General features: G+C 35.4%; 1 protein-coding gene across 1 annotated transcript in view; it reads right to left on the bottom strand.

The window, feature by feature from the left end:
* The window catches only part of ADAMTS6 (ADAM metallopeptidase with thrombospondin type 1 motif 6), a 165,809-nt gene that overhangs the window by 56,494 nt on the left and 94,096 nt on the right, over positions 1-15,219 (bottom strand). Inside the window, exons 12-13 of the mRNA XM_009272491.1 lie at positions 7,658-7,803; positions 5,165-5,228 (exon numbers count right to left, since the gene is read on the bottom strand). Coding sequence (XP_009270766.1) covers positions 5,165-5,228; positions 7,658-7,803 — 210 coding nt within the window. The remainder of the gene's footprint in view (positions 1-5,164; positions 5,229-7,657; positions 7,804-15,219) is intronic.

Genomic DNA, 15,219 nt, shown 5'->3' with positions numbered 1-15,219 from the left:
TGGCTACAAAGAAGATGGAGACTCCCTTTTTACAAGGAGTCACGTGAAAAAGATGAGGGGTAATGGGTTCAAGTTACTTCTGGGAAGATTCCGATTGGACACAAGAGGAAAGTTTTTCACAATGAGAACAAACAGCCATTGGAATAATCACCCCAGGGAAGTGGTGGTGGATTCTCCAACATTAGATACTTTTAAGTTTCGGCTGGACAGGGTGCTGGGCCATCTTGTCCACACTGTGCTTTTGCCAAGAAAGGTTAGACCAGATGATCCTTGAAGTCCCTTCCAACCTGGTATTCTATGATTCTATGAAAATCATAGGTATAGAAATGCAAAACTGCTACTGCAAGGTAAGCTACAATATGCATTTACAAAAATGTCAGCTCTTCAGCACTGCCTCTTTGTGTATGTACTCTTTTCCCAAAGTAGAAGTGCAACAACTGCTTCTCTTTATTGGGTAAGATATTTCACTTTTTTCATGCAGTTACAGCACACGGATAACTCTTGTCAAATCACGAGGCAGGAATCTAACAAATGTATAAGAACTTAAAATCAGGTCTGAAGAAGGTCCTGAGAAGATGATGATGAAATAATTAAAATTTTGAATTTAAAAAAGCATTGACCTTATTAAGAACATAAAAAGTTTTAAGACTGAAGCAAAAATAAATCATCTAAAGAGTCTTAACAAACCATTGAACCAACATTGACATGACACCAAACATCTTATCTCACAGAAATCTGTTTATCTTGGAGCTTAAAGTCAGGCAGACCTCAGTAATTGAACTCATTGTGTTTCCTATTAACAAAGGGCTATACTACACCACACAGAAGATGAGAAACACAGCCAGAAGGGTGACAGCTGAAACTCAGGTACTGTTCCAAGATGTAGCTCCTCACATAAATGCATTTTAGAAAAAATAGGCTTGAAAATATTGGAATTATGAAAGCAACGAACAATATCTGTGAATGTATGCATAACGGAAGGAACCAAGAAAAACCATTTGCCTACATTCTATTAAGAGAAAAGACTGAAGAAAAGAATCTTTTAAATGTATGTATACACATACTTTTACATAGATAAACCATTCACAGAACTTGTAAGCAAAACATGTTTCCTATCATGTATAAAAAATTAGGAGGCTCTTACAGTTTTAGATGTATATCAGATTAAGCTTCACATCCAATACGTATTTTAAATCAGACAATGAGTTACTTTAACTGAGTAATTATGTGTCTTGCAATTCTATTAGAATTTTGTATTCTTTTTAAATTAAAAATACTTTGGTTGGAAAAATACATGTATTTTTGTTAGAGATAGTGTGGTTGGTGGTAGAAAGTAAGTTTCTGATGAGTGTGTTCTTTCTACCACCCTTTTGTTTCCAGAACTCATTAGCTAATCTTCTTTTCTGCTGATCTCAATGTTTCCGTTAGCAGATGCCTTTTGAATTAAGAAGTCATATATGGCTTTGGAAGTGTTTGATGAGAAATAAGCCTATAGGAGTGTATGCACTGTTTCCAAAGAATTAAAATGATCAAAAGAAAGAGCAACAGCAGTAACTCATCTCTGAAATAAAAATGAAGTCAAAATGAGGTTTTTTTGGTTTATGAATAGTAGGAGCTTTAGGGAGTGCTATGTTGAAAATTACAGATGGGCAATGAATGTTGACACTGCAAAATAAACTTCAACAGAAAAGATGTACAAACAACACATTTTTCATAAAAACAATGACAGATTTGCATGCTTTTAATGCTTACATTAATCAAACATACCATTCCATTAAAAATGTCAAGCACTAAGGACTATCATAAATCTTGAAACAAAATCTACTAGGCTCAGCAATTCTTAGTTATGTAGAACACTAAAAATTACTATAAAAGAAATAGACTACAATCATCAAAACCATTAAAGCAGTAAAATTAAACAGTCAAACTGTAAGAATGGCGTTTCCAAATTGCCTGGCCCAAGTCTGCAATTGTTCAAGATTTGTTTTTAAGACCTAGACAATTAAATGTAAAGTCTCCTTTCCAATATGTTGTTTAAATTATTGATTGAAATCTAAGTATAGGTAGGGAACGAACATTGTGGAATAGAGGGCTATAATTTTAAAAGATTTTGATAAATTGGAGCAGTGGTTTGAAATAAAGCAATGGATGCAAATTACTACACTTGAGTAGGAACAATCAACTGTGCAAGCACAAGCTGAGGAATGACTTTCTAAACAGCAGCTCTCAAGAAAGGGATTTGGGCATTACAGATCTACACAGACTAAATAAATACTGTCACTCCAGCAAGAAAAATGAACACAATACTGAAATGAATAAATGGAATCCCATCACCAAGATGACAGACCAAATTCAAAGTTATACTTATCGCTGACAGGCCTCAGCTAGAATCCTGTGCAGAGGTTTGGACACCACACTTCAAGAAGATGTGCGCTACTTAACACAGAGACTGTCTAGTGTAAAGAAGACTAAGAAGAGACATGATAGTAGTCTGCAAACACAGTAAAGGCTCCCATAGAGGGAATATTATCAGCTGTCTTCTTACTGGGAAAGAGTAAGTAAGGGTCTTAAAGGATGGGAAAACATACACTATACTTTATGAAAACTGTCCTGACTGTAAGGATATTGAAGAATCCTAATGGTATCTCCTAGACTGGAGGTATTTCAAAACAGGTCAGCTGCCCAACCATCAGTTAAGAATGGTTTAATGACAGATGATTTTGCCTTTGAGCCAAGGAATAGCCTGAATTGCCTCCTCAGATACCTTCTAGATACCTTCTGTGACCCTATAAGCTTCCTCTCAGTAATAAACAAATAAAGAGAATAAGAGATGCAAAACCAACTAAGAATAAAACTGTCTGAAAAGTGTCTGACAATAAGAAATAAAATATGATTAAGAATAAAACAAATCCTAGCAACATTTCAACAGTACCACTAGGTAGCTATGATACAACTGTTGATAATAAAAAAGCATTAAAACACTGTTGTATATTTGTGAGGGAGCAGGATTATGTATTATGTAAACTTTCTTGTATACTAGTTACTGTAGCAGATGCTAAATAATATCTATTGGAAAGAAACATTTTAAATAAGAATGTCTGGACAATTACCTCACAAGAATCCTCAAAGAGTTAAGGGAGGAGGGCTCCAGTGTGCCAATGTGAATTTTTTAACAAAACTTAGACTGTGTATACAAACTGAAACAGCGCTAATGTAAAAAGGTCATTATTTGAAAAGGACAAATAGAATATCTAGGTTACAGTTTGCCTGATATCAATCCCAAATGAACAGAAAAGTCGGCAGAGACTTGACTGATACAGGTTTAAAAGAAAGATAAATAATAATACAAACCAGTATTTTGTATAAGAATAGGGTTTATCAACTAAAACTTTTTACAATTCCTGGTTAAATTAAAAGGATAATGAAATATGCTTAGATTTTGATATGGCACTTAACTTAGTAGTACACAACATCCTGACTGAAAAAAACAGCAACAAACCTGTACTAGTTCAGTAAAGCATACATTAAATTTTTTAAATACCAACTGACAGATTTCAACAGACAGATTTCAATAAGGAATCATCACTTAGTTGGTGAATTCGTAGGTAAATTTCCTATCAACTGTAAGAATAAGAAACACACTCAGTGTTACTAAACATTTTCATTTGTGAATTGGAACTATGAAAAAATTTCTTGCTTATGAAGTCTTCCAATTACAAAAAGACCATCTGAGTGAAAAAAAAGAGGAAGGTAAATTACAGTGGATCATCTGATAAGCTGGATCCATTCAAATGAAAATTGCACAAAGACAGCCAAGCGCAAAGATACACATCTACAGAAAAAAATTAAGATGGTCAAAGTTTCAGAATGGTGCACTGTAATTTGGAAGGTTGTATGACTGAAAAAGTTTCACAGCTCCTACTGGACAAGCAGCTCACCTTCAGTTTCTCTTACAACATTGTGGACAAAAGGCCTAATACACTGCTTGGCTGTGTGAACAGAACAGCTGTGATTAGCGGTAGGAAAGTACTTTTTAATTTGGAAATTTGTAATACTGCCTAATAATGAAAATAACCTCCACAGAGAAGTTTGCAGAACTAATACTTATGATAAATAGTAACGATGAGAAAAACAAGGTTTTTTCCAAGGAATCAGCACATTAACTATTGTATTTTTTCCTGAAATATATCAAAAGATAAACAGGTGAAACAACACCTTTAGGTACAGACTCTCCCACTGTTACGAACCTTCTTGATTTAAGAAGAAAATTAAGATGAATTTGAAGCTAAAATATCATGAAAGCCTGTTGATGTTTGTAGTGCTACTGACTTGGAAACTTACTAGTGAAATTCTTTATTGGTGTGCACTTTTTTCTGGTTCAATTTTTTACTTACTTGAATTTGTAATTTAGGTTCATAATTTGATTTTATACATTTATACTCTGCCCGCCCCCCTCAGTGGTAGTTCATTATTTGATGGGCTCAGCTCTATAATAAAACTGCATGATTATTCTGGTAATACAAGAACCAGTGCATACCTGATAGCAAAACAGCAGGTTTAAAACACACCAAAAGAAATAAGTTTTCACAGAATGTATAAGAGGATTGTGTAACGCATTAGCACTGGAAGTTATAAAGGTATGAAAAGGGTAAGAGGGTTTAAAAGTGGATTCATGGAGGATATTTCCATTTGTGGCAGTTTATGTGGTACAGAGACGATGTGGAGCTCAAGAAATCTTTAGACACCCAGCTTCTGGAAACTCATACAGTATATCCATGGAAAAGTCATGCCTTGGCTGCCGAAAGTTTATAATTTTTCCCTAAACACCTGTTATTGGCCACTGCTGGGAGACAAGACACTGGGCTACACAGACCTTTGCTCTGATGTGGAATGCTCCTTGTTTACCTTTAACATGGATGCCCAAGTTGAACTCGCTCCAGGCCTTAATGCGAAGGCACCAGCTGGGCAACACATTGAGATAGGGATCCTAACATTTAGCAGAACACATTGGGTGCCTGCAATACAGAAGTGCCCTACAGGAGTGTTTGCCAAAAAAATGCAGAATTCATGGCTCTTCTGAACTGGGAAAAAATGCATCCATTGCTGCTTAAATGTAAAGCAGACAAGTTGATTATACTTTTACAGTGGAACAAAATTTACTTACATCAGTATTGCAGGAGCGATACCGCTTTCTTTCTCCAAGACAGTATTTGCCTCCACCTGAAGGCCTGGAAAAACATGTTTTATGTGTTAGTATATGTATTAGTACAAACACAAGTTCATGAGATATACTAATGCATTATTAGTATAAATACAAGTCCAAGAGATATATAGTACATAAATAAAAATAAAAGTACATGGAAGTTTTAAGGTGAGATTTTAAAATATTTTATTTAATAAGAATTGTAGCATTGACTTGAATTGGAGTAGATACAAACCAATATTGGGTACTTGAAAATCGTCATTCATATAATATTCATCTAGTTTGCATAGATCCCAAGCAATACAGTTTAACAGTATTTTGAACATACTAAAAAGACATGATTTTTTATTATTTGCTTGCTTTGTAAAACTAGAATGAGAAATGTGTAAACAACCTATGTGGTACTTTTTTTTTTTAATCTTCTCATACTCTTGAATATAACAAAATCCCAAGCAATACAGTTTAACAGTATTTTGAACATACTAAAAAGACATGATTTTTTATTATTTGCTTGCTTTGTAAAACTAGAATGAGAAATGTGTAAACAACCTATGTGGTACTTTTTTTTTTTAATCTTCTCATACTCTTGAAAATATAACAAAATGAAGAACCACTGCCTGCTAAATACTGCAGCCAGCAAAGACTGCATTTTCTAGTTCAAGAATCTGATTCTGATTTGAATTAAGCAGTACTAAATCTGAGGAAACTCCAGAGTAAGCAGGTTTCTATTAGTGTGAATAAGACATTGGCTCTTAAATTCCCAAACTCTTTAAGAACCTTATCTATCTTCCACAGAGGTCAAATAATGAATTAACACTGACTTAAATGGAAGATTAATCAGACATCAGCTCTTTGGCTCATAACTTGAAAGCAGAAAGGAAAAACACTTGGTGTTTGTTTTATAATAAAGAAATAAAAGTATTTGCAGTTAACGAAAAAGAAAATCAATACTATTTTTCACATTACAGATACTTAACCAGGCAACACTATCCTTGAACCAAAAGGAATTTTCTTACTAATACAGACATACTCCCCCCAAATGCATATGCTTGCTGTACTGTTAAACATTTAAAATTTAACCATCTTTCAACATACCAACCCATATACGTGGTGACAGGAGTAGTTAAAAAATCTTAGGAAATTACTCGTGCTCCAAACAAACATTTCACTAGCATTTTTACATACTGCTGTGAAAAAAACAATGAATTTAATTTATTATTCTCTCAGTAACAGTCTGACATGTTATCAATGCATATGGGTAATTTTTGCTTTTGAATCCATTCAATAAGTAGTGCTATTTGCCAGATTTGATAGTTATTGCTAATGATAGGAGGTGAACAGACCACCTTAAACAGCAGTAATATGACATTACGGTGTCTGTCTTGCAGAGCGCAATGGAAAGCTGATGTACAACCTGGCCTGCAAAACAGCAGTACAAGCAACAAAGAACCTAAGTGTACAGAGAGGAGAAGATCAAAAAGGAGTGACAAAAGCCACAGAATGGATTTTCATGAAAGAAGCACAAAAGCTTAATGTTTTCAAGAAAAAGTGGTCTTAAAAACTAATAATTGTGATGGAAATGGCGATTATGGGACATGACAAGAACAAAGTACGGAGTAATAAAACTATCCTTCTGCAAAGACCTATAGCTGTGATGAGGTAACCAGAACAGGGCAAGCAGCAACAGAGAAAAAGCAGTGATTTGTTCAGCGAAGAAGAGCAATGGAAATAAGTAAGCATTCCTCATCTGAGAAGTGCTAGTGACAGAGAGAGGAGCACTTACCTGACAGACCTTCTCTGGAAGAGTGCACAGGGCATTGGAAAGCAGACAGATGACGGGACCAGTACAGATACACACAACAGATCAAGCTGTAGTGGAGAAGCTGGCCCCTCTTGAGAGAGAGTACATGGACCAATAGGGAGTAGTGGCAAGGAGAGAAGTTGCTGAATTGTTTTAAGAGTCAGTGGGAAGTCACAACTTAGTGTTGGACATGACAGCATATAAATGTATTGTATGCAACACAGTATTACTATGGCTTATATGTAAGCAGTTGTATGCAAAAGCTTGGAAATACTGTGTTATTTTTTCAAAAAGTAACTAGTAATAGTTATTTTATATCCTAGACAAGCATTAGAGATAATATGTCTTAAGAAAGAAATCCATCTAATGCATAATTTAAATATATTTCGCATGAACAGCAAGTTGCAGAAAGAAAACCATTCTGGTTACTGCTAAATAGATAAATGCAGCTATCTTTACAGTACATAAGATACATTAAAAATGTTAAAAGTATGTCTAGTGAACTTCTCCTGTCTAAGTGTTTCTGTCTGCTATTTTGAAGACAAATGTTGGCAAACTAGCAAAACATTTTTACAGATAACATGTGAAACCACAGTTTTGAATAATTTCCAAATGTGTCTTTTTGTTGGCTCCGGCTTACTTTAGCTACTTACGCTGGACTGTCACAGTGTCTTATAGATGAGGAGACTCCTCCCCCGCAGGTCCTGCTGCACTCTCCCCATATTGACCACGGACCCCAACCCCCATCTATGCTCTGGGGCCAAGTGCCAAAAGGTACGCACTCTCCCTGATAACACCACTGAAAGATTTCACAAAAAAACACAAAATTAGGCTGACAGAGTTATCAGGACAGAAAAATATAAGGGTCAGGCAATGACCAATTATAGGCATTAGCATTCTCTGTATAGATAACGAGACTAATATTTTACTTTTTCTAGCCATGTTTAGACATTGGTGAGGGTGTGTGTGATTTGTTAATTGTCTTCACTACGTCCTGAATTATAGGTCCCTGACACACACCAGAAGTTAAAGCAAGCTTAAAATAAAGATTTTCTTTTTTCTTCATACATCCTCCTTAATGTTTCACATTAAAGGAACTGCAAGGTGCTTACATTCTTTTAAACACTAAGATTCATTTATAAGATTAGTTTAGCAAAACACCCTCCACTTAGGATTCATGTAGGGGCTTCATTACGCAAAATGAAAAATTCCCCCTGATAGTAGTTTTAAGAAAGTATTCCCTTACATTTTAAAAAAGAAAATCTGGACGAGGTTACAATGGAAGAAGAATTTGTTGCAGTACTTCATTTATACTAACCCTACAGACATAATAAAAGTAGTGCCAAAGCATTAGACATGGTACAGAAAATCATTATATAATAGTGACTGGCCACTTGTTCAGGGACAGAATGAACATGTGTACTTCACTCATGCAAACGCTTAAACTTTGCAGTATTGTTACTTACATTGGACATACAAAATGACAGACAATTCGCACAAATGGCTAATTGTTAAAATAAGTTTATCATTTCCTTTGTCAGAAAACTTTTTTAAACCATTCAGAAATAATCCTGGAGCCCATAGTTTGAGACACATTCTGGTGTCTACTGCATCACTGAGAATCTGGAGTAGTTTAGTTAGAATAACCCTTTCCCACCGCTATAGGCTTACATGACGGACTAGAGCACAGCCTCAGGTCTGCTGTGACCTGAATCTGCACATTTCACTTCCAAAAGGTGGGCATCTGCTGTTTAACTCCCTTGAATTCCCATAACAGGCGCAGTATTGACCCTTTCCAAAAAGAAACCCAGACAACTTCTGTGTCCAGAATCAGCCATATGAATTTGACAAAAAACACTGAGACATGCACAGAAGACATGGACAGACAGACATATCACTGTCCACCCATAAGCTCTACTGGAAGACTCAGTGTTGACTTTATACCAATAGGTACAGCAAAGTCAAGTTTTCTCTTCTCCTGAGTCCTAAGGCTCATCTAAAGCCTCAGTCCCGGCAATGTGAGACGTACGTAAACAAGTAAATACAGCCATTCACAATCTAGAATTACTCTAGATTTTTCTGAAAGCAACTGAAAAGAGAATTTAACCTTCAGTCATTACTCAGGAAAAAAAAAAAGAATTAACAGGAGTTTGATATGAATAAGGACTGTACAGTGTTAGTTAAAGAAAATGAATAAAAATCCTTATTTTTTCATTAGAAATTTCATTTTGAATGAAAGGTACTTCTAGACTGTCAAACGTGTCAGAGTCTAAGTGTGTAGCTCTCAAGAATGTACATTAAAATGATGTATTAATATTAAAATGTGTAGCTTACCATCAGCAAATGCATCTAGATACAACATAGGTTTGCATACGAAACACATGCTATCATTTGATATAATATTTCCTTATTATATTATTCCCTTGTTATTTCCACATTAATAAATGAAACCTGTAGCATTATTTTTCTAGCCACATTCAATCTTGTTTCTTCTCTCAGAACATTTTCATCCTCCATGACCTCTTTTTTCTCTGTATGTGCTGCACCTGTTTTAAAACACAGCTCTTATAATCCAGCACATTTCTATTTATAAGCCTCATCCCCTATCAGTTAGAGAAACAAAAAACAAGCATTGTTTTTTGTCTACAGAAAAGGTAAAGCAGACTATTTTAAATCTCAAGTTCAAAATGCATTCCCTTTTCTACCAGGTCTGGCCGGGTCAGAGTTTTCCTCATAGCAGCCCATATGGTGCTGCATTTTAGGTTTGTGACCAGTGTGGATAATGCACCAGTGTTTTAGCTATTGCTGAACAGTGCTTGCACACCATCAAGGCTTTCTTGGCTTCTCAACCTGCCACCGAAGTGAGTAGGCTGGGAGTGGGCAAGGTGTTGTGAGGGGACACAGCAGGGACAGCTGACCCAAATTGACCAAAAGGATATCCCATACACTATAACATCATACTCAGCAGTAAAACTGGGGGTGGGGGTGTTTCCAAAGTAGCCACTGCTCAGAGACTGGCTGGGCAACAGTCTGCTGGTGGGAGGTAGTGAGTGATTGCCTTTGATCTCGTTTGCTTTTTCTTTCTTTTCCTTTCACTTACTAAAGTGTCTATCTCAGCCCATGAGTTTTTCTTACTTTTGCCCTTCTGATTCCCTCCCCCATGCCTGGCGGGGTAGTGAGTGAGCAACTGGGTGGGGGCCTAGCTGCTGGATGGGACCAACCCACCACACCCGTCTTCAGAAAAAAAACCAAAGACACAAGGTCTCATGGAGTTGTACTGAAGAAAGGAGGGTTTCTCCTTCTTGGAGTTCTAAATTTACATATCGGAGGTTTATGCCAATAAGCAGGCATCCATCAGAGGAACATACCCTTCATATGGAGCTTCTCTTATATCCAGACTATCACTGAATGTCTGCGTAACACATAATGCAGCCCATACAGTGAACCTACATTCTTAGCTAGTATGGATATATCCATATGGCACAGTGTTTTGCAATGCCTCTAACGGTACAATTATGATGGAGAATAGAAGTATTTATGTGAATTACACGAGGGATTAAAATCTTCTGGTTTTCTTCTCATTATAGTGATAAATTAAGTGATAATGATTTTATTAACTGAAGACAACAATATCCTTGCAGCATTCTATTAAAGAGGCCACAGAAGTACACGAACAGTTATCTAATGCTAAAGTCAAAAGCTAAAAATTGAAATGTTTCTAAGAGTAAAAAGGTATGCTAATAAGTTAATTAAAAATACCTTATATATATTACAAACATGTCAAAATCAAAATTAAGAAATGAAAGACACTCAGAGTTAAAGCTAAACCCACAAGAATATCACATTCGTAAAACAGAACATGCAAACCATCCTAACTCTGCACTATTATGACTGTATACAATAGGCAGGTGCATTTTTACCCGCTTTATTTTTCCAAAGCTGTGTAAAATCCCTGTACTCTGTGATTTCCTCTGTCATGCAAACATTATCTTCCACATTCCCATATCCCCCTGTCAAAACTCTTTAAATGCTGGGGTTTCTCCTCTACTGAAGTTAAATCTGAGGACTTACTGCTTGCTCACTTCAGTGTCTCTTCTTAATTTTCTAGTGAAAATTTATCTTTCACCAGAAGCCGGTGATGCATAGAATTACTGTCAGAGTAATTAAAAATGACCAAAATCTTCATTATTTCTAATGGGACTACAGAAATATGCTTCCTCCACAAATTATAGCAACCTCATCTGCTATAATGAGGTAAGGACTATTGAGTAACCACTATATGAAGAAATAAGAGGAGGTGACAGCTATTTTAAAAGAACAATGCTTCATGAACGGTTTAGAACTGAAATGTTAATTCTTCTCTAACATTGATTAAATAACTTTCAATTAGTTCAACTAGAAAGACAGTGGTGATGCATTTGATTATGTATGAAGTATGGAAAAAACCTGTGAATAATGTAAGCAGTCTGAAATTTTTCTTATAGAGATCATTAACAATAAAATAAAACATGATATTGTGGCACATTTGAAATCACTTTTTTATGACTATTAGCTGTTTAACAGAACTAAGAATTACAATAGTATGGTTTTAGAAAACTCACAGAGCAAGTACTCTAATATTGAGGAAAACTGATTTCGTCTTGGGGGGGGAAGATTAATTCAATTTAAATTTGCCATCTCAATTTTAACAATGTATTTTCAATCATTGCTTCTACAATTACTTTGCAAGAAAACTTAATGTCCAATAATATCTTAAATTTACCTGATCTTAGTGTCCAATAACAACTTAAATCATCACACAATCTAGCTATTTAAACTGTCCTTTCAGCACACTGTTTTTTCATTTCTTGCACATTTGCCCCTCATTTACATTCCTAGCATGGATCTAAACAATGGTGTTAGAAAAGGTTACTTTTTTATTACTTTAAATTCAAAGACAAAATAAACATTCCTATCAATTTTGTCGTATTGTTTTATATGCACCATTTCCTCATCTGAGTTTTTTAAAAAATCTGTCAGTTAGTTTACCTTCACAAACACATCTCTCGGTATACCAGAGAGAAACTTCATGTATATTTAAAATTATTATTACAAATTAGGAAAAAGTGTACCTTTTTGAACCCTGCTGATACATAAAACCCTTCACCAAAGCATGAATATATTAAAGCTTCAAAACAGAACAGATGTACAAGTTCCATCAGTAGCAAGAAACCATTCTATTCTCTTTCCCTATATGCGGAAAACAGCTGAGTAACTTTTATGGAAAACACTCTAAAAACCTTCAGGCGTAGGCAGACATCTACTGTGAAAAATTTCAGCCCAAAGAGTTAAAAGTTTGGCAGGTTTATATAAGTAACCGGGGGTGGGAAAGAACTTGGGAGGGGACACAGCCAGAACAACTGACAAATTGGCCAAAAGGATATTCCATATTGTATAAAATCATGCTCAGCAATAAAAATATGGGGGTGGGGAAGAAGGGCTTTGGGGGGGGTTGTCTTCCAAGGTGGCCACTGCTCAGAGACTGGCTGGGCAATAGTCTGCTGGTGGGAGGTAGTGAGTGATTGCCTTTGATCTCGTTTGCTTTTTCTTTCTTTTCCTTTCACTTACTAAAGTGTCTATCTCAGCCCATGAGTTTTTCTTACTTTTGCCCTTCTGATTCCCTCCCCCATGCCTGGTGGGGTAGTGAGTGAGCAACTGGGTGGGGGCCTAGCTGCTGGATGGGACCAACCCACCACACCCGTCTTCAGAAAAAAAACCAAAGACACAAGGTCTCATGGAGTTGTACTGAAGAAAGGAGGGTTTCTCCTTCTTGGAGTTCTAAATTTACATATCGGAGGTTTATGCCAATAAGCAGGCATCCATCAGAGGAACATACCCTTCATATGGAGCTTCTCTTATATCCAGACTATCACTGAATGTCTGCGTAACACATAATGCAGCCCATACAGTGAACCTACATTCTTAGCTAGTATGGATATATCCATATGGCACAGTGTTTTGCAATGCCTCTAACGGTACAATTATGATGGAGAATAGAAGTATTTATGTGAATTACACGAGGGATTAAAATCTTCTGGTTTTCTTCTCATTATAGTGATAAATTAAGTGATAATGATTTTATTAACTGAAGACAACAATATCCTTGCAGCATTCTATTAAAGAGGCCACAGAAGTACACGAACAGTTATCTAATGCTAAAGTCAAAAGCTAAAAATTGAAATGTTTCTAAGAGTAAAAAGGTATGCTAATAAGTTAATTAAAAATACCTTATATATATTACAAACATGTCAAAATCAAAATTAAGAAATGAAAGACACTCAGAGTTAAAGCTAAACCCACAAGAATATCACATTCGTAAAACAGAACATGCAAACCATCCTAACTCTGCACTATTATGACTGTATACAATAGGCAGGTGCATTTTTACCCGCTTTATTTTTCCAAAGCTGTGTAAAATCCCTGTACTCTGTGATTTCCTCTGTCATGCAAACATTATCTTCCACATTCCCATATCCCCCTGTCAAAACTCTTTAAATGCTGGGGTTTCTCCTCTACTGAAGTTAAATCTGAGGACTTACTGCTTGCTCACTTCAGTGTCTCTTCTTAATTTTCTAGTGAAAATTTATCTTTCACCAGAAGCCGGTGATGCATAGAATCTCTGTCAGAGTAATTAAAAATGACCAAAATCTTCATTATTTCTAATGGGACTACAGAAATATGCTTCCTCCACAAATTATAGCAACCTCATCTGCTATAATGAGGTAAGGACTATTGAGTAACCACTATATGAAGAAATAAGAGGAGGTGACAGCTATTTTAAAAGAACAATGCTTCATGAACGGTTTAGAACTGAAATGTTAATTCTTCTCTAACATTGATTAAATAACTTTCAATTAGTTCAACTAGAAAGACAGTGGTGATGCATTTGATTATGTATGAAGTATGGAAAAAACCTGTGAATAATGTAAGCAGTCTGAAATTTTTCTTATAGAGATCATTAACAATAAAATAAAACATGATATTGTGGCACATTTGAAATCACTTTTTTATGACTATTAGCTGTTTAACAGAACTAAGAATTACAATAGTATGGTTTTAGAAAACTCACAGAGCAAGTACTCTAATATTGAGGAAAACTGATTTCGTCTTGGGGGGGGAAGATTAATTCAATTTAAATTTGCCATCTCAATTTTAACAATGTATTTTCAATCATTGCTTCTACAATTACTTTGCAAGAAAACTTAATGTCCAATAATATCTTAAATTTACCTGATCTTAGTGTCCAATAACAACTTAAATCATCACACAATCTAGCTATTTAAACTGTCCTTTCAGCACACTGTTTTTCCATTTCTTGCACATTTGCCCCTCATTTACATTCCTAGCATGGATCTAAACAATGGTGTTAGAAAAGGTTACTTTTTTATTACTTTAAATTCAAAGACAAAATAAACATTCCTATCAATTTTGTCGTATTGTTTTATATGCACCATTTCCTCATCTGAGTTTTTTAAAAAATCTGTCAGTTAGTTTACCTTCACAAACACATCTCTCGGTATACCAGAGAGAAACTTCATGTATATTTAAAATTATTATTAAAAATTAGGAAAAAGTGTACCTTTTTGAACCCTGCTGATACATAAAACCCTTCACCAAAGCATGAATATATTAAAGCTTCAAAACAGAACAGATGTACAAGTTCCATCAGTAGCAAGAAACCTCTTTTCTCTTTCCCTATATGCGGAAAACAGCTGAGTAACTTTTATGGAAAACACTCTAAAAACCTTCAGGCGTAGGCAGACATCTACTGTGAAAAATTTCAGCCCAAAGAGTTAAAAGTTTGGCAGGTTTATATAAGTAACCGAAAGAAGGTTTTATAATAGAGTGTTAGGCCATTTTAATTGTAGAAATCCCTCCCAACTCTTGCCAATAAGACATTAAGGCACATTGCATCAAATTTTGCTTTATGTTAATAGTTACACTGAATCTACATTAGTGTGACTAAAAGCAGAAATTGACCCTCCAAATATGATGAAGTACTCTGAGATCTTGTTAGGCTTTTAGAGCAGGGAACGTCATCTATTATATATTTGGACAGAGCCCAGCAAAATAGGGCCTAATTTGGTTGTGGCCTTTAGGCGTGACTGCAATATAAATGTTATTGTAATAATAATAATAGTAATAATAATAATAATAATAATAAAAATAATAATAA

This window comes from Aptenodytes forsteri, unplaced genomic scaffold (genome assembly GCF_000699145.1).
Source record: "Aptenodytes forsteri isolate BGI_AS27 unplaced genomic scaffold, ASM69914v1 Scaffold92, whole genome shotgun sequence".
Taxonomy (NCBI): domain Eukaryota; kingdom Metazoa; phylum Chordata; class Aves; order Sphenisciformes; family Spheniscidae; genus Aptenodytes; species Aptenodytes forsteri.
This window is presented reverse-complemented; position numbering and strand designations above follow the sequence as displayed.